The sequence below is a fragment of the Falco biarmicus genome, chromosome 11 (assembly GCF_023638135.1).
Source record: "Falco biarmicus isolate bFalBia1 chromosome 11, bFalBia1.pri, whole genome shotgun sequence".
Taxonomy (NCBI): Eukaryota; Metazoa; Chordata; class Aves; order Falconiformes; family Falconidae; genus Falco; species Falco biarmicus.
The window spans coordinates 23920892-23941205 of record NC_079298.1 but is presented as its reverse complement, the minus strand read 5'-3'; the positions used below and the strand labels follow the sequence as shown (position 1 = coordinate 23941205).

Below are 20314 nucleotides of genomic sequence, written 5' to 3'. Positions count from 1 at the left end.
CAACTACACGTAAGGTTTTAAGAGACATTAGCAATTATTTAAGAATTCATTAAAATATTCAACTTTATTAACAGTATATTTACATTTTCTTTTCCTGCTCTTGGTCAACCATGGTGAATGTTCAAAGGTAAAAAAGCATTAAGCAATAACCACAAGATGAAAACATTTTAAACCTATACAATACTTTATACACAAATTTATACAAAGGAACACTTAAATAATACAACTGGACACAAAAATATACACTTTTAGAGAAATTCACATCAGTACTTGTATAAAGCTCTCTTCTGTACTAAGGGTCCTGAAAATTTAGGACTAAAACATTAGCTCTGTAATGCAAAAGGGTTATTTGTGACAGTCCTCAAAGGCCACTATATAGCACACTGACATATTCAAGGCTATCAGCTTATATTTCAGTCTGTGTATTCAAGTTTTGAGGTCCTTTATGATTACGCAAACATCAGAAATATAGTGGTACAATAAACGGTACTCAAGAAAGCAGTTTTAGAGCCAGTATTAAAATCTGTAGGCTCAAAACACCCACTTAGTATTTAAACAAGTGTTTGATACTACCGTTTATTCAAAAATAGAAAGAGTAAATGCACTTACATAAAAATAACTTTTACTGTTCAGCAAGCGTGCTCATGTGATTTTTATATTAGTACAAACTTAAAAAAAACCCCTGCCATATGACCTTTAAAATAAATGATACCAATTCACCTTCTCCCTACTTGAGTACATTTACATTAAGGCTTTGAATCATCTGACCCAAGATTTTACAGCATTAAAATGAATGGGTCTGCATGGATGCTAGTATGTCTCACTGAGACTTAGCACGACTAGAATTAAAGCTCACCACCTTAAGGAACAGAAGGACACATGCTCATGCCTTGACTCTATTCTTTGTCTCCGAACTAGAATGTAAAGTTTAGTAGTAACAGTATTTCCTGGCAAGAGATGAGTATGTAACCGTTTTGAAAAGCAAATTACTAATTCAATGGCGACGTCTTTGGAGAAACTTCCGGTTTTAAATTCCTATGGACTTCATGCAGAAAGCTACTTCTTAAGATTACCTTAAGAAATTACATTTTGATGGAATTGGAATGTGTATCCCAAACTGCTGATGCAAAATAAGTCTCAAAGTTCTCCTGGATTTTTGTCATACATTTGTATCTTGCAGTAATGGTTCTTTAGCTTCACCGGGAGCCTGCGGACTGTGGGGATGGCCATGGCTGCCACAGTGTTTCTTCCAGTTGCTGGATCGTACATTTAGGTTGGTGTGTTCGGGAATAAACAAGGCAACAAGTAGTGCCAACAGCACAGAGCATGCTCCAAATAAGAATGGGGGTCCAGGAATTATAGAATTCTGAAAGCAACAACAGTAACACCACAAAGTATTAACAAGCCTTCAGACACATGGTTACAGCCCACAGCTAACTGCACAAGGCTCAGGAGCAACTCTGTCTCGCTATGCTACCCAGCGCAGCGTTTGTCCCCTGCGGACAGAGTATTGCATCCTAAGGCTCCGGAGAGGGAGCATATGATTCCCATTAATGCTGGCCCACTTCCTTTCCTAGCGTGAATCCTTCCTGCTTAGCTTCCTCAACAAATTAATTATTAGGAACTAGAAAAAAGAATACAGAGAGCTTGGTTAAAGGGCAACAAAACAAAAATGGATGACATGTGAAAGGAAAATACAGTGTCAAGGAGACAAGAAACAGTACAGGATGCTGCTGGGACCGGTCCCTCCTTCCCTCCATCTATTCTCTTTACAAGGGTCAGCAGCTGTATCTATTTGAAAGTTAACCTCACCCGTACCGCCTAGTTAAAACCAAGCAAACCCATCAACAGCCCTCCCCCGGAGTGATTCAAGAACCTCTGTTTGTTATGCTGGCTAACTGTAAACGAAGCATAACAAGATGTAACACAGCATCATCTCAAGAACTGGTGGGCGCACAGTCCCCTCCCAGTTTCTTTGGAGTCGGTAAGTGAAAGAATACCTGCTGCAAATGGTATTGTGTGACGACGCTACCTCCTGATGGCGATTCAGGCATGGGGAGTTCACTCAGTTCGACATGGAATATATAGAATATAAAACCATAAAGTGCTGGTCCCAAACCATTGCAGAGTCCTCGAATTCCTGTTATCATCCCTTGAACAACACCTGGGAGAAGCCAAATACACCGTTACCGCGCTATTTTTAATGGATCAGCAAGGCTCTGTTCACCTTTGAACCGGCACGAGCAGGGAAGTGGCTCTAAATGGTGTTGCGCTATGGGTAGCGATACACGGGGGCACAGAAAAGCCGGTACTGCAGCGCACACCGGGTGGTTTTCCATCTCCCCGTTCGGCACAGAGTAGTCCTGCCCATGCCGTGCTCATTCAGAGACCGGTACGACACTTTCTCACACAGGAGGGAAAGCGCTGTACGCAACCCGGACAACTAAGCAAGTCTGCTAAATATTTTGCTGCAGATGGGACCTGTTCAGCGTTTTCCCTCTGTGCCAAACACCGCAATACACACAGATCACAACTTCCAAGAAACTTGGATTGTAACATTTTGTGACCTGTGCTGGTGTACGGGCTGGTCAGTGCCAAGATTCAGGCTGATGGACCAGCACGATGATGACACCCTGACACGTCTGTCTTCACGGGACTCCAGACTAGAATGCAAAGTACTGGGACAACACCTACCCTGTTGGTCAGCGTCAGCAGTTCGTGAAACCAGTGCGCTTACAGCCGGGAAAGTAATACTGGACATGGCCGCCACCGCACCCGCTGCCCACATCATCCTGCAAAACACACCCAAAGTAATGGCTCTGCATGGACAGCGCTCATATGTGTATGTACACGTACGTGTGCTCACTCATGCTTAAGTATCTCCCTTTGATAAAGGATAAAATGCAGGAAAACACCGTATCGTTCAGATATCGAAATGAAATTTACATACCATGGTTCTGATCCAAAGCCATACCACGCAAGTTGTAGTATTTGAAATCCTAGACCCAGTAGGATGGTATTTTTATTTCCAATGGATCGCATAAGTAAACTCAAAACTATTGTCTGACAGGGAGCAGGGGGGAGTAAAGAAAAAAAAAAAAAGTAACATTTTATTCTAAATATTAAAAACATGCAAATAATATATTAATTTTAAAAAGCCCAGTAAAATTCTCCAAAAGCAGTAGTTGCCAAGTATCCAGGAGCCAAAAAACCAGCAGTCATTTAGCAAGTAATATGACCAACTGCCGCCCCTTCTTCAGTGCACAAGGATTGAATTTTCCCAACACAATATGCCTTGGATATTAATGAACCAAACCCTGGCTGGCAAGCTGCTCTTTTTTCATCTACGTTAAAGCGGGGTGTTAATCAATTGTTAGAGACTTAGAAAAACAGCTGCAGAAAAGGTGAGTCAGGTTTCTGCAAGCTCTCCACAGTGCTTAGTGCTTTCAGAGTTACCAAACCCATGCTGTATGTAGCAGTAACTCACCTGTGCAATAATGGAAAGAATCCCAAGGACTGCTATAAATGCTGCAACACTTTCAGATGAAAATCCCATTATCTGTATGAAAAAAAGGCAGTTTGATTATTAACGGTAAACCATGTACTATGACATCACAAACATCGCACACAATGCAGTAGACTGGTATTATTCAACTCCTCCCTAACTTAGAAAAAAGGTTCTTCAGGGTTTGGTTTTGTTGTGGTTTTGGTTTTGGGTTCCCCCCCCTTTTTTTTTTTTTGCCATTAAATCAAGTAAGTACACAAAAATAAAGGGGCATAGATAGAAAACAAGTAAATGGTTCCCTCAAAGAATAAAAAAACCTCGTTTAACATAGTGAACCTCATGGTCCGAGAATGATGCAAAGAACTACATAATAGGAGAAACTGTTCCTTCATAGTCTCTCGGTTTGTCTCTCTAAAAGAAGACAATAACAGAACAGCAAGTGACTTAAATCAGCTGCTGGAAGCTTTTAAATTATACTAGTTATCTGCACTTTCTGTATTAATAAAAATATTTCAGCAACACTGAAGACTTCCCTATAAATTTCTGTTCATTTCAAAACTTTAAAGTTACCTGTCTGAGGTATAGGAAGAAGCTGGAATATTGACCTGCCTCTGGGAGGTAGGAAAGAAAGACTGTTATGCAGATTAGCAGCACAATTGAGTCCTGGCCGACCTTCTTCAGTGACTGTGGGGAAAAAAAAATAATAGAAGTATTGTAAAACGTTCAGCCTTCATATTCAAAAAGCATCTCTAGTGTGAATCTGAAAAGCGTGTCAATTAATGCAGCTACTACGTGGGACCACCAACACATTCCCTGCATGTTTAGCAGGCTTGTTGGCCAAAGTATTAGCAGCAACACAAACTTAAACCTGAAAAAAGATGGGCTTTGTTCTTCAAGCCTGAAACATGGTAAATTCAGTCTTCCCTGTCTCAAAAGCTCAACATTTAAAAAGTAACAAAATATTCCATATTTCAGTAGCTTACTGCAAAAGGGTCAGCCTGTTCCCACGAAATGGGTGCACCCCAGGACGCTGGCCTCATCTTCTCTGGCAGCGATTCTGGTACAGCAACAAGAATAAAACAAATGTCTAACAAGGCTATTGCTGTAGCCAGGACCACAACCAGGCTGTCTCCGTAGACTCGACCAAGGTAGGCACCAATAGCGGGGCTGGTAACTAAACTTGCCGCAAAAGTTGCCGAAACCTGGAATAAATAACAGCCGGTAAGATTTTCAGTTATATGGTCAACAACATTATTGCCCACTTAGCATTTTCAGGAGTCTACCCATTTTAATCAGGCAACCATTAAAAGTAACCTTTTTCCTGTGACACTCTGGCAGCATCTGTGTTATTTCAGACAAAGGTTTTCCAAAAATATGGGGGTTTTTTGATAACTGGACAGCAATGTGAGGCTCCCAGCACTCTAGTATGTACCGACATAATTAGGTTTAATTAACTATACAGCATGCTGGTATCTCTGGGAAGCGATGAGCTGCGTTTAATGCTCATATTAGTGAAATATGCGATGCCTGTTAAGAACAACACGACATGTATCAAGGGCATATTTAATATGCTGGTTAATCCAACTGGGTACCATGGGTCTTCACAAAGAAGTTTCCAGTTAACCAGCTGCCCTTGTTGTGGAAGATGTTAACTTAAAACTGAAGGAACTTTCTCGGCATATCTCAATCCCTGACGTATACAGGCAGAAAGAAACTATTTAGTTCTATACCCATTGCTTCTGGCTCTTGCTGCTGAATATGACAGTGGATTCTGTCACTTGAACACAACAAATAATTCCGCTAACCCACAACACGCAGGGCTGGGAAGGCTCCTGAGACCTGGCAGGTTATCAAGAGGTAACGCAGCAGCGGAGGCCAGAGGTAAGAACTTAAAGCAGACAAGTTTTGGCTACATTTGTTCTGAAATGAAGTGCAGTGACTGGAGACAAGCAGAAGTAGTCAGGATACCATACAAGAGCACTTCCAGCATTAACCAGGAGCAAGGTTAGATTTTTGAGAAGATGACAGAGTAGCACTAGTGTGAGAAACAATGGAGCAATAACCAAAGCCTCTCAAATTACATCATTAACACCGATAATAACTGCTAAGACACACATCTGAAAGACAGCTTTTAACACAGTTGTGTTTTGTTTAAGTTAGATAGTTAAATATCAAGAGATACAGGACTGGATGACAAGAACAATTCAACAGAAAAACCTTACTCCAAACTAAAACCGACTTGCCCCAGAAGAAATAAACCCACAATTTTGAAAAGCTCTGCCTACTGATGCTTTTAGTCCTGAATGCCACAGGAACAGAGCCAGAAAAATACATACCAAACCATAGGCCATGCTTCTTTCATGTTCTTGGGTTATGTCTGCTACATATGCAAAAACCACAGAAAACGTCACCGCAAAAACTCCAGACACGGAGATAACAGCGAAGTACCACCTAGGAACATTATATATATATAAAAAAAAATAAATCAGAACAGCTAAATAGAAACAGAAAGTCTGCATTTACAATGCAAATACGGTTCAACAGTAAATCATCTTGTCTAGCTTTCCCTGACAAATACTAACTTGGATAAAGCCCCTGTGAATGTGTCCCGGTACAGTTGTGTAACTCCTTAGCGCACTGAGTACAAACAGCCTAATTTTGTAACACTGTAGAAAGCTGCTGCAAAGAAGTTACTTCTGGGAAAAGAGGTGTTAGGCTAACTCCCACTGGATGCCTACCACCCACAGCAAATTAAGAACTTCACTATTTTGAGAAGCTGGTCATTGAGAGTCGCAACATTAGCCGAATCTTTAAGCTCTAGACACTAGCACTTGTCATTTGAAACATTAATCTACACTTAGAAAGAAACTACTCCCCAGCAAAGGGATGAAGAACCCATGAGCAAAGCGTGTGAGCAGAGAGAAAACTGAAAAGGCCGACAGGGCTACCCGCACCGCTGGCTCTGCCCTGCGTCACTGCCGCCGGGGCTATCACAGCTGCACCCTCGGGCACAGCACCAGGCCACCAACTGAGCCGCGGCTCAGGCTCCACCTGGGAACGCAGGTGCCAGTGAAGAGCTCACTGACGCGCGCACAGCCTGAGAGCTGATGGGTTTTACAACCTGAGAAAGTAGAAAACTGCAGCAACATTTTAGGGTACGAATGGTTACTTCACGCACTAGCTAGCATTAGGTAAGGCTTTCGCTGCTGCATAGGTGGTTAGCTTTTGAGTAACAGGGCCACAGCACAGACCTACACCGTTTACTGCCCAGCGCTCTCGCATCTTTCGCAAGCGTGCTGAAGTAGGGAGCGGGGCCTGCAGCACAGCGCAAACCCGGCAGCTCCTGCAATCCTGGCCGAAGTGTGTGGCCTCACAGCAGCCACTTCAGCGCGACTGTCCTCCCAGCTCTGGCCAAAGTAATACAAGAGCCTCAGCCTTCCACAGAGCACAAACAGTACCTTACCAACGATGCTACAAACCGGCACTATATAGCAACCTTGACCAGAAATGGCAAACCTAGTGTGAAGAAATTTACCAACCATGGGCTGATCTTCATCAGTGGTATTGGCGCACAGGTGAAAAACACTGTTAGCAGCAAGAAGGACTTCCGTCCCCACACATCAGACAGGGCACCTATGAGTGGGGCACTGAGAAACGATAGTAAGCCCTAAATGAAACAAAACGTTTTAAGTTAGAACCAAGCGGTTAGAATTACGGTAGCCAACCATACCGCAATATGGTAGCAGCCTGGGCTCTACTTTTATTAAAGTCTGATGACCATAGGGCAATGCAAAGGCAATACGGTCAAGCATTATTGATCTTCTATCCCATGTCTGATTACCTTAAATTTGAGATTTGTTACCTCAGAACTACACAAAATTCAAAATATAGATGATCCAGTCATATTAGCAGCTTTATAAACTGTGCTTTATAGTTTTATATATATAGAATTCACATAAATTTAAGTAATAGAAAATACCCTGTTCAACTCTGGAGATCATCCAGTCCAACCCCCTGCTAAAGCAGGGTCACCTGGAGCAGGCTGCACAGAATTGTGTCCAGGTGGGGTTTGAATGTCTCCAGAGGAGACTCCCCAGCCTCTCTGGGCAGCCTGTCCCAGGGCTCTGTCACCCTCACAGTAAAGAAGTTTCTCCTCACATTCAGAAGGAACTCCCTGTGCTTCAGTTTGTGCCAGTTTCCCCTTGTCCTGGCACTGGGCACCACTGAAAAGAGCCTGGCCCCATCCTCCTGACACATGCCTCTCAAAATATTTGCAGACACTGATAAAACTCCGTCTCAGCCTTCCCCAGGCTAAACAGCCCCAGCTCTCTCAGCCTTTCCTCATAAGGGAGATGCTCCAGCCCCCTCATCCCCTTTGTAGCCCTCCGCTGGGCACCCCCAGTAGTTCCCTGTCTCTCCTGAACTGGTGAGCCCAGCACTGGACACAGTGCTCCAGATGTGGCCTCAGCAGGGCAGAGCAGAGGGGCAGGATCACCTCCCTCGACCTGCTGGCCATGGTCCTCCTAATGCCCCCAGGGTCCCACTGGCTCCTTGGCCCAAGGTCACACTGCTGGCTTGTGGGCAACCTGCTGTCCTCCAGGACTTCCAGGTCCTTGTCTGCAGAGCTGCCTTCCAGCAGGTCAGCCCGGGCCCGTGCTGGTGTGTGGGGTTGTTCCTCCCTGGGTGCAGGACCCTACGCTTTGTTGAACTTCACGAGGTTCCTCTCTGCCCAGCTGTCTAGTTTGTCCAGGTCCCGCTGAATGGCAGCGCAGCCTCTGGTGTACCAGCCACTCCTCCCGGTTTTGTATCATCAGCAGGATTGCCGAGGGCATGCCCTGTCCCTCATTCAGGCTGCTGATGAATAAGCTGAACAAGACTGGAGCCAGCACTGACCCCTGGGGAGCACCTGAGCTACAGGCCCCCAGCTGGACTCTGCGCTGCGGATCACAACCCTCCGAGCCCTGCCGTTCGGCCAGCTGTCAATCCACCTCACTGTCCAGTCACCTAACCCGCACGTCCTGAGTTTATGTATGAGGATGTTATGGGAGACAATGTCAAGCCAGTGTCACCTTACCTTTACTCCTTGAATTAGACCATTCATTAGAAATGTGTGTTTTGGGAAGGTTTCATGCAAAACCTGGAGAAGAAATATGAACACTGTCACTTACACAATATTAACTATGAATATTGCTCATGATGCAGCCAACTTCAACAGATGCACACCCACAGCAGTTTTATAGTTTCACATAATACGGAGAAAGGAAAAAGAAAAAGAAAAAAAAGACTAACCACAAATAAGCCATTTAATCTTTAATTCCCATGGGAAGTGCTTTTGAGATTTTAGCTTTACACCTGACAGAGGGAGGCCTCAGTTCTCTCAGCACTTTGGGAAGGATTCTTGTCATCCAACCTCAGTGTCTGAAGTCTAAATAGACCACACAGAACCGAGAAAATGGGTCTCAGACCAGACTCTGCCCGTTACTCTATCATCTGTAGGGGGCTGGGGAGAGGCCAGAGAGGCATCATCATCCTGCAGCGCCTCTCAGTTTGGTGAGCGGAGCCTGGATGGGCAGGTTAAAGCAGGCCCCTTTCTTGGTCTGACTCGTGCTACGTAAGATGGATTCCACTCAGTGACCGACGTGCTGTTTATACCCAAGAGACTGTTCATGGTTAACCTCAGCTTACAGGGCCACACCAAGACTGTGTTTTAGGTGGACTTTGCTTGGAGATCTTTAAGCCTTTGCTCCTTTTAATTTGTAAGGATGTGTCACTTTTGAAGATTAAACCCAAACGGAAAGCAACCAAATAAATGAGAAAATAATTTGGTACAAACACGTTGGTATGACTGTCTTGCTAATCACAGGGAAGCTTTGACCAGTGTAACAGGGTCCATGTTCTGAAGCTTCTGTTTAAAGCACAGCCAGGTCAGCAAAGACCTTCTACGTGCACACACACACTTGCATAATTTTACCAAATTTCAAGCATATTTTTGTCCTTACATTTGTCATGTTTCAGCTTTCTGTAGTGTCTTGAAAGGAAGACAATTTCATTATAGTCTTACTGGTTTCAAGTCAGAAAATATTTACATGTAAGCTTGAGTGTTAGCAGAATCGCACATAAACAGCTATGCTGCATCATTATGTTGCTTTGAAGAAATAATTTGGAAGTCCTGATTCCATGCAAAAATACAAAACTTTTCATTTGCACAACAGAGCAGCTCAGTGATACATAATTTTCATTTAATTCAGAAGACGTTCAGTGCCTTTGCAGTGATCGCCCCATCTCCCACACAGCAAGAAAAAGATTAAGGGTATCACTTACCACAAGAGTGGGCGCCGTCAGGAGTCCCCAAGCAAAAAACTCCAGGAAGATCACTATAACAGCGTGGTAGACACTAGGTGAACCTATTCCTTGAGGCTAAAACAAGAGAAAAAACAAGCGATTTAAACATCTCATAATCTACCAGTCATGAGAAATGCATCTAACGCTAAAAATAGAGGGATTCAGAAATGAAACAGGATTCAACACATCAGAATACAGTTATTCAAGCTAACTGGTACTGAGTGAAATTCCTTTTTAACCCTTTGTTGCCAACATCCTGAAAAGTCTTAATCCTCCACAGAATACAAAGTGCGCTCCCATCTCAAATTAAAAAATAAACCTTTTGTACTGCCAGTCTGGGAAAAAAGGATGCCACTGCAAGTGGAAACAGACTGTTCTTTGGAGAATTAAGTTCCTTTTCCTCAAGAAAAATGCTTACGCGCACACAACGCTCCATGAAAATAAAGTTTTCATTATTTCAAAACACAGCAGTGTTCACACTCAGCTACCCCAAAGTCTAATTACCCGGTCTATCAAACAGCTTTATCGTACTTCTGTTACTAAAAGGCACCATGGCTACGTAAACTTTGACAGCTCTAAATTAGGGAAGAAAACCATAAGCAATGAATGCCAGAAGTGAATCTCAGGAACAGCAGTGATTGCTTCCTAAATACTGAGAACAGGCCCATTAGATGCAGTGTGCTTCAAATGTAGGAAGAGATCTGGATAAAAGATTTGAAGTAAGGAACATTAAACTCTTTGGTCATTTAGTATAATCATAAGTAGCTTTTGAGGAGAACAAAAAGCACAGGTGGGACAACCTGCTCATCTCACATACTCTGTAAATGCTACCCTGTCAAACAACATGCCACAGGTCTTCATTTGCAAATTGAGGAAACTGCACTCATTACTTTCATATGAAGGTAGCAGGAATAACTCATCAGAAATCTCATATGCATTCTTCAAGCTTGGCGGGGCTGCCTTAACATCTGCTTCCCTGGCTTTGTGTGAAGGTGAGTTACTAACAGAGCGGCACCGATTTGATCAGACCTAGGAGCACTTAGGTTAAGGTCCTCAGCTGCCTCTCACGAAGGCTCGGGGCGCCTTACCAACGTGCGTAAGTATCTGATGGGAGGGAGTAAAGACAACACAGCTGGACTCTTCTCAGAGGCATCAGTGACAGGACTGGAAGCACACACAAAAACAGGAAATTCTACTTAAACTTTGCACAAAAGAACCCCCTCTTGGAAACAGGTTGCCCAGTGAAGTTGTGGAGTCTCCATCCCCCAAACTTGACTGGACACGGCCCTGAGCAAACTGTTCCAGCTGACCCTGTCTGAGGGAAAAGAGGGGGCAGCTAGAATCAGGTGCCTTCCAACCCCAAACACCACAATTTTTAAGTTTCGGTTAGGTAATACTTGAGTCTTTCTTTTATTACAAGATTTGTGCAAGTCATACACAGCTTTTCTTTCCAGATTCTAGTATTTCCAACAAAGGGAAAAAAGCCCTAAGCCTTTTGAGCAACTGTAGGAAATAAATACAGAAAACCACACCGGCCATTCACCCCTACTGCCAGAAAAGGTCATAATTTTCAAAAGGAACCGTATCAATATGTAAAAGGTGAGCTACAGAAGTACCTTAGCACTGTGCTATTTTTCTTCCCCAGCTCTCTTCAGTAAATACAGATGTACCAAACAGACACTGTTGCAATTTTTTCAGCCTGTTCTCTTAAGAAGGTAAATTAACAGTCTTTATCGGTACAGAAAGCAGCTATAATTATCTTCACTTCCCACAATTCCCTTCCCTTTCCACCCACAACCCTTATTTTAGTTTTGGGTTAAAAATTTGTCCAGCTCTGCGCTGAGCTGTTTGGCTCAGTCTCACACAGAACATCAGGTTTATTCTTATAGTCCCCAGATTCCTGTCAAGTTACTGTCTCATGACCCCCCAAAGGTATTTATTACAGATGGTGAGGCAGGGCTCAAAAAGCATCCCTGTCCCTCCAAGCACCGGGGTCCGAAGCACCTCCATTCTGTTCACATACAGCAAACCCAAGCTCAGCAGCCACGCTACCTGGTCCAGTTCTGGGCAGCTACTCAGAGATGACACGCACAAACCAAAACAGCGGAATGAAACCAGTGGCTGTTCTGCACAGCTAAATTGTTGGCAATTTGAGAGACAAAGTGGGTGACCGCTGCCCTCTGCCATGTCATCCAGCTGTACGCAACCTGATCAGCTGTTTCCATTACATTGGCAGAAACAAACAGAAGTGACATTTAGTTCACTAGGGTTAAACTTCCTTGCTTTCGTGTTGCTAATGCTCATGTATCATTGGTAGTTATTTGTTCTTATCTATAAAAAAAAAAAGTAATTTAGTCATATTTAGATCATAACCTCTGTAGCTATTTTTAAAGATGGTTGCAACTATAATGGAGCAAAAATATTCCGGAGGTGGAAGAAAGGGAAGGAAATTAGTAAGTGGTTACATTACAATGCATTAAGATGTATTATGTGCATTCAGCCCACAAGAAACAAGTGCTAGTCTGATGTACATTCCTAACCCAACACGTACAGTGCAGGTGTTTGGTATCCAGCCCTGTCTTACTCTACAAACCTGCCCTGCTGCACTTTACAAACTGGCTAATGTAGCGTAATGTAATGTAATAACCTAAGCGTAACCAAATCAGGAGGCCTTACACCTGGAGATTAAAGATAGGGAGCCTTTGTGCGAACAGCCTGCAACTAAGATGTTACAGTGAGAGTAACAGCAACCTGTCTCTGCAACCACGTAGCCAGAACACGGCGTCCTTACGGTTGGCAAAATCTGTGGCACAAAATTGTGCTCCAAGAACGCCCCTTTCCCTAGACAGAGAGAAAATGTATTTAACATTGTGTACTGTCAGTCATACCAGTGATAGAAAGTATCTATGCCAGGCAACCCAAAGAAGACACATCTGACAGCAACAGAGTAACTATCAAAGCAACAAAGGTATCAGATACGAGATCACAGCTGCGGCTCCTCCGCGGGAAAGGAAAAAGGCACCGAATGAAGTACTAGGCTCTGATTCTCTCTAGCATTGCCCAGGCGTACCTCCTAACTCACTTCATGGCTGCTTCAAAAACGCGTAATTCTTGCATAAGATGAATTCCAAGCGGTCATAAAGGAAGGCAAAATTAAGAACAGCATGGAAACCACTTCACTGGTGTTACTGCCTTGCCTTTGGTGAATCTGGCAACGCACACTTGAGTACACACACCATTACATATTTTTTTCCCTGCAATACAGCTACTAAGCTGCAAAGAGAACAGCACAAAAATGCCCCCACCCACCGACTCACCAAGGGGACCCAGCATAACCTGCGGCAGGGGGACAGGCTTAGCAAAGGAAATTGGGTGGGTTTTCCCTTTTGCTCGCTTTTTTTCTTGCCACGTAAGAATCAGTAGTTAAGTGACATTAAATTAATGGAAGCTCCCCATCAGTAAACTTTTTGTCTGTGACACTGCCTCATTAAACAGCTGTATATATTCTTGCCAGCAAGTCACACAATTTTCTTTGATGTCAGTTTCAAAATAAACCAATTGGGCTGGAAACTGCACACTTAGATGATCGATTAGTTACTGATTTGCCAGTTGGAGGCATTCAAGATATGGGCCGTTTTCATTTACCTGTTCCCCATAATATCACATAACACATTGGGTAAGCAAAGAAACTAAGGAGACTGAGCACAGAAGGCTAATTAAATGTTTCAGCAAACACTAAAAAAAAAAACCAACAACCAAGCATAAAGCTTTTGCTGTCATGATAAACAACACTCTGCTACATCAGACTGTATAACTTTAAAATTTTATTTAACAAATTCTCAAAACATTTATTTGAAAGCAGCAAATATCACAAGCTGGTACTTCTTGTTATCTAACAACAATCTACATCCCTTCAGGTAATGTTTATAAGCCCGTTTCCCCACAGTTTTAGAAACAACTGAAAATCATACAAAACTGATGCAGTTTTGGACACTGCTTTTGAAACTGGTGGGGAAACACTGAATGCAGCACCATAAGTACCACTGAATGCAGTTATTATATCATCCTGTTTCCTTCCTTGGCAAAAGAAAGTTAAAGCTGAGAGAGAAAGGAAACTTGCAAGTACACTGTATTTAAATCAGCGATTACTACAGAGAGAAATTCTGAAGCCTTGTGTCCCACAAGTGACAGCATTTACTCTGGTTCAGTTACTCATTCTAAAATATTTGCATTTAACATTTGTACAAGGTAATCTCATGTGTTTTCCCCTTAACAAAGAGTAGGAAAAAATGTCCTGGAAAACATCAGCATCCATCACTGGAATTAGTTTTGCTTCTTACCACTGAGTAATGCAGTTGATGACTGGTTTGATGAACAACTATAGTGACTCTGCACCTCCCTCTTCTCCATTACTGTTCCAAAAACACAAACCGAAGGGCCACCGCCACCGAGCCTGTCAAGATGTCTCTTTATTTGAAATAATGACACTGTATTTAGAAGAGCGCACATCAAAGCTACACCATGTTACCCAGCAGAAACAAATCCTGGGGTGATGACACACATTGGAAGAGACGCTACACATCAGTCAAAAAGCACCAAGCTCCGGCAGCCAAAGCACTCAACAGCTTCCTTTCTTTTTAAAAATTATGTATTTAAGAGGAAGCATGACGGCGGCAGGGAACTGCAAACCACCTCTTCCAGGCACCCTTTGCAGGGCTTCCACGATGCAAGGCCCTGCCCCACTCGCCGGCCCGCTCTCAGGGGTTACGGGGCGGGGGGGGGAGAGCAGGCCGGGCCCTGCCCCCCGCAGCGCCGCTCCCTCGCCCCGCTCGGCCCTTCCCGCGCTCCCGCACAACGGCCCGCCCGGGCCACCGCGCCGCCAGCCGCGGCCACCGGCTCCTCCCTCCGCCCGGATTCACTTCGGCCATTCCGCTGCCGCGCCAGGTGCAGACGCGCCGGCGGCCGCAGCTGCCCGCGCCCGGCTCCTGAGGCGGCGCTCGCCCTGAGCGCCCCGAGCGCCGGCACGACGGGGCCGACCCGCACGGCCGCGCCAGCCGCACGGGCGCCCCTCGGGCCGCGGAGCCCGCGCCAGCCCGCCGCGTAAAGGAAACCGAAACCCCGGCACAGAGCTCAGCCCGGCGCCGGGGCCGGCCGCGGCCCGCTCGCACGCCGCCGCCCGAGACCCGCGGGTCCCCCGGCCCCCCGCCGCACCTGCCGCGGCCCCCGCCGCGCCCCCCGGCCCCGCCCGGCCTCACCGTCCCGCCGTCCTTAATGATGATCTTCTTGGCCAGCATGATGCTGCGGTTCACGGCGCGTTTCTTCTTCTTCCCCCCCTGGGTCATTTTACCATCCTACCGCCCCGGGGGGGCGCGGCGGCAGCAGCGGACCCTCCCCAGCAGCCGGGCCTTCGCCTCGCCTCGCCGCCCCGCGCGCCCGCCGCCCCCGCTCACGCACCCGGCGCCATCTTGGCCGGCCGCCCCCGCGCGCAGCCGCCGCCGCGCATCACGCGATCGCCCCATTGGCCGGCCGCCGGTCACGTGCGCGGAGCGAGCCCGGCCCCCGGCCCCGCCCGGCCCCGCCGCGCCGAGCGCCCCACCGCCACGAACGCGGCCGGCCGCCGGTGCAGCCCGTGCCCCGGCCCCAGCAGCGCGCCCGGCCGCAGCGCCCCGGGCGGGCCGGCCCGTCCTCCTGCGCGACCCTCCCCGGGTAGCCGCCGGCCACCCCTGCGCCGCTGCAGGCGCCCGGCTCCCCCCCGGCCCGGCGGCACCGGCTCCCCGTGCCCCTCGCAGGCCCGGTCCCCCTCAGATCCCGCAAGCAGCGCCTGCGCCCGCCGCCCCGGCCGAGCCCCGGCGCTGTCTCCCGCCGCTCCCTCTGCCCCGCGCCGGCCCAGGGCCCGTTCTCAGCCGGTGTACCCGAGAGGCGTTTCCAGAGCGCAGCACGCAACCCCAGACACAGCTCGTCCAAACCCAACCCGGAGGCGCCGCTTTCTCACTCCCAAGTGTTAAAACTCACAAAAGTTTTAACACGTTTAAACGGGCAGGCCACTTGGGGCCCCGGTTTACCACGCAGCCCGCACACAGTAAGGTAATGGGGATCCCAAGGCATCGTACCCACTGGTGGCGAAAATCTCTTAAAAAATTGCACTAGTGCTATAAATTTTTATGCGGCTTACAGCCTAAATTTACTCACTGCTGATACCTGGCAGCACTAAATGGAGCAACACCTGTCCACATCCAGTGCCGCTACATGCACCACCTCAGACACAGCTCTCCACGGCCATATCCACATACCAGCCTTTGCACTTTTTTTCACTCCATCCTCTATCTTCCAGCCCCCTTACTGCACATTCCTGCCTCCCCCAAAATCTCAGCCGTGCATTAACACCTTCCGTGTCCACACCAACAGCGGCTGCCACGCTGCACCTCAGCCCTGACGTGCGGGCCTGTACTGGGGCTCCCTCACCGCGCACACCGCTGTGCCAACACAGGGGTGTCAGCCGCTCACCGTAAGATCACATGGGCTGAAGTTAAACTCTTAGCCTTGAGACCAAGCACCCTTTTATGTCATCATATTGCAGCTTTTAAGGAATTCAGCATTTCACGAGGCTCAGCCCTGCTCAGGCCTACAGGTATACGCTGGCCTTGCTGTGGGACAAAGGCTCTAGTTCATGACACAAAGTGTGGATCTACCCGGCTACCCACAGGGGAAAAAGGGTGTCGCAGCCATTGCTATTATCAGTCATTTGTTACAAGTCTTACTAAATTATGCCAAGTACGTGACAATTCTATTCCAGGGTTTCTCACCCCTTCTACTTGAAAAGGAGAGGGGTCTAAAATTTTGGCATGGCTTCCAGTCTGCTTGGGGAGAGTGATGTTACACTTCGGCAGGAAACTCAGCACACAGACATGTAGGTGACATGTAAGAAACTCACGTAAAAAAGTTAACACAACTACATCTCAGCAAAAACATTTTGTAACTAGACTGACTAAACAGCTGGTTTTCTATCCACACCTTTATATTAGACCAACCCCTGTTACTGATGTCATTATCCTCCCAAACAGTACCTCTTAAACATCCCGTTTGCTCACGTAGGCTGAGCAGATAGTTCAAGTTAAGAATTCCTAAATTTAGACTAAACTCTAGATAAGTATGACTTGCTTTTGCTGTCATGAATTTCAGCCAGCTACACGTTTCGAAATATCAAACTCCACTTACCTATGTAAATCCTGACATAATCCACTCTGCCATTATTTAACTGAGAGAGAAATTCCTGACATTTAATCTCCTGAAGAAGAGAAACAAAAATTGGCCGTTACACCTAAATACCCATAGTGTTCAAACTTCTATACAAAGTAAATGCATGATGCTACCCGCTAGCTGCAGAGGACCATTACCATCTTTTTGGAAGCAGAATCAAAACAGAGTACTTCTGATGTCCCCAAAGGAAACCCTTGACTCCAAAGCACAGACAAATGATGGTTTCAATTAAGAGTTCTACAGACTGCTTTCAGGGCAAACTCCAGGACCACTGTCTCCTGCATCCCAGTAACTCTGTACCAGCTATGCTCCTTTGGTTAGTTGATTAATAATTAATATCTGTCACCTAATGGCCTAAAAGTTTCAGTTTAAATCATGCTGCATGTGATCACTAAGATCAGAGTGGAACTGACAAAAAGAAATGACAGAAATGAAGTGTCCTGAAAATTATTGCTGCATAGCTGGTGAAATAACCTGATTTTATTATATACATCTCTGGAAAGGACAGGGAAACATGTTGTCCCCCATCTACAGCAATCTGTTTGTGAATTCCGTTCAGGTCTCTGACATACTGTAAATTATGGATATACAAAAACATCAGCTTCTAAATTGTAACGTGAATCAACAGACTGCATTGTATTTTAGAGCGTACATTGTACTGTTCACTACTGTCAAAATTAAACACTTAAAACGGGGCAGACTTGTGGCAAAACTTTTCTACAAAGGATCACTGTGCTTTACAATTGCACACCATATATATATATATATATATATGACTTGGTACTTGACAGCCAGACTTCCCCTGCCACTCCCAGTTCAGAAACCGCAGTCCTGAACCAGTAGATCAGGGTTTTCAGACCAGGAGAGTGCAGAGACAGACAGTCACAAGAACACTGCTCAAATGCAATTCACAAGAAGTCACAATACAGTGGTCAAAAAGAAGCATGTCTCAGTCAAAATCAAACTTGTGGCAAAATTCAGTAGGCTGTAAGTTAAAAGGTACTATTAACAAACTTCTTACAATAGCCTTCTGGACTTTATAGAAAACTATGCCAAAAATTACGTTCTGAAATAATAAATATTTATTAAACTACTTTTATTTCTGCTAAAATATGCATAAGGCAAGCCTCTCCATTTACAAAGCTCTCCAACAGTTTTGTATCATACTCTTAATAAAGACAGTGCTTAATTTTAACTACTTTATTACTATAGCAACATTAACCACACAAACGGGAGAACCACCCCCACCCCCCATATTTTACCTCAATATGGATTAAAAAAAAGAGACTATATTAGTTCATGTAAGATGCACTCCATGTTTCAGCACTGTTAAACCAAAAAAAAACCCTGTTTCCACACTGCCTGGCAACAATATATTAGAACTGTATTCAGTGTAATCACACACAAATAACAACATCAACATATAAAATATCCTCAGACTACTTTAAAAATTTTCCTACAGTTTTTGAAGATATGATTTATATTTGGTTTATATATTTAAAATTAGATTTAAAACATATTGACAATACAGACTAGCTTTTAACAATCTAAAGAGGTGTTATTCATGGCTGCAAATATAAACATATGCATATAAGCAATTCTTACTGAGCTACACGTTGCTAATGAAATTAATATGGCTAATTACAGTCAGAATGATGACGGAAGGTTGAACACAAGAATTAAAAATGTCGTGTTTACTTTTGGATGCAAATGTGCAGCAGACATTCAAAAATGAGCATGGAATGGCACCTCAGGACAGATTTATTTTTTTTCCTCTAGAAAGAGTTATAAATTCAGCTAGCAGGAAATAATTAGAAAAATTTATAAACTCAACTGAACAGAAGTTTGGATTCACAGTAACGACAGCAGAAGATATCATCTAATTAATCCCACGTATTTTGTTGCATTTTCCCCTGCATTTTTTCCAGTAAAAATATATTAATTCTAGATATATAAAAACATAGAATGAGCTTACCTGGAAAGAGCAGAACTCTTTAGTAACTTCCTGTGGAAAATAATCAGCATTAAAAATTTAAAGAACCATGAAAACAAAGGCAAAAAAAAAGCACTTCTTGGACTTTCTTTCTTACAATACCTGAACACCACAGGTGATGAAACACTACCACATATATGGTATAATGCCAAGTTATAGATAAACATTACCTTTCTAATACACACAAAAAAAACCCCTTAATGTTTTTTAACATCTCTTTCTTACACATCATGGATTTCAGGGAAGAAAACAATGAATAATTTCCCTTGTTCACAATATGCAGCAAGAAACACTGTCACCAGGAGGAAAACGAGCAACAACTTTGAATTTGGGAAATGATGATTACTTAAATAGAACAGAACATGCAAGACCAATAAGGAAATATATTAAAATATGCAAGTTACTGACAATGAAAACCAGAAGAAAAAGCAACATTTCATTTATAAATTTTAAAAGAATTCAACAAAATCCATTACAGTCTTTTGAATTACAGCCATAAAAATGTTAGGAACAAAACCCAATTATGTATGTCTAAAAATCTGAGAGGACTGTATGAATAACTGCAACACAAGCACATGCCACCAAAATAAGACTTTTTTTTGAGGAAAAGTAAAACAACAGTTTCTAAAAAAGTTACAGTAAAAAACCCAAGGTGTTATCCTGTAGAAGCCAGATCCAGAACATTAATTTACCCATTATTAAAGCAAACAAAAAGGGAAGTTTCTTATAGTTTATCTAAAACAGAGAAGTTGAATAGAACTATAAAATTATCTGAATTCTTTGAGAAAAAAGATTGGGCACTTGTGGATAGCACAGAAATACAGTGTTTAAAAAAAAGTTTATCTTTCTTTATTAGACTCAAGATTTTTCACCACTGAACTACTGATTTATTTTGCTTTGAAGACAGTTCTAAGTTTATTGTTATTTGACCATTTATCACGTATCCCAGAGATTCTTCAAATAAAACTACCAAATATCCAAGTATTCAATAAATACTAGTACTCCCATTATGCAGGTCTCAAAAAAAAATAATCACATAATTCAAGTTATTGCAAATAAATATCTAGCTATAACTTTATAAATATTTAAATAAAATTCTGCTAAGTATAGGTTAGCCTTCTAAATGTACAATTAAACTAACAAATCCATTGCCTATAAGTCAGAAAAACAGTTCAGAAAGGTTTTTTTTCAGAAAGTTAGACACCTACAGATTGCTT

At 44.1% G+C, this 20314-nt stretch overlaps 1 protein-coding gene across 2 annotated transcripts; it reads right to left on the bottom strand.

Annotated features, from left to right (window-relative positions):
• Positions 1-45: 45 nt before the first annotated feature.
• On the bottom strand, positions 46-20274 carry MFSD14A (major facilitator superfamily domain containing 14A). Of its 2 annotated transcripts, XM_056355318.1 has the most exons (13): positions 19080-20274; positions 17063-17132; positions 9827-9922; positions 8580-8642; positions 7045-7172; positions 5842-5956; positions 4489-4707; positions 4076-4189; positions 3488-3559; positions 2951-3063; positions 2695-2792; positions 2001-2164; positions 46-1366 (listed from the first exon to the last, which is right to left on the bottom strand). In XM_056355318.1, exons 4-13 carry the CDS (start codon positions 8604-8606, stop codon positions 1160-1162), a joined length of 1257 nt encoding a protein of 418 aa, XP_056211293.1. In that variant the 5' UTR covers positions 8607-8642; positions 9827-9922; positions 17063-17132; positions 19080-20274; the 3' UTR covers positions 46-1159. The 2 variants fall into 2 exon arrangements, with proteins under 2 accessions (XP_056211293.1, XP_056211292.1); XM_056355317.1 differs by lacking the exons at positions 17063-17132; positions 19080-20274 and adding an exon at positions 15103-15335.
• Between the last annotated feature and the right edge of the window lie 40 nt (positions 20275-20314).

Excerpts from the sequence above, each read along its gene's own strand:
- MFSD14A (XM_056355317.1), bottom strand. The coding sequence starts at position 15,189 with ATGACCCAGGGGGGGAAGAAGAAGAAACGCGCCGTGAACCGCAGCATC. Across the intron at positions 4,190-4,488 it reads AACAGGCTGACCCTTTTGCA|TCACTGAAGAAGGTCGGCCA; the intron begins GTAAGCTACTGA and ends TTTTCCCCACAG. Across the intron at positions 2,165-2,694 it reads TGCTGACGCTGACCAACAGG|GTGTTGTTCAAGGGATGATA; the intron begins GTAGGTGTTGTC and ends GGCTTCTCCCAG.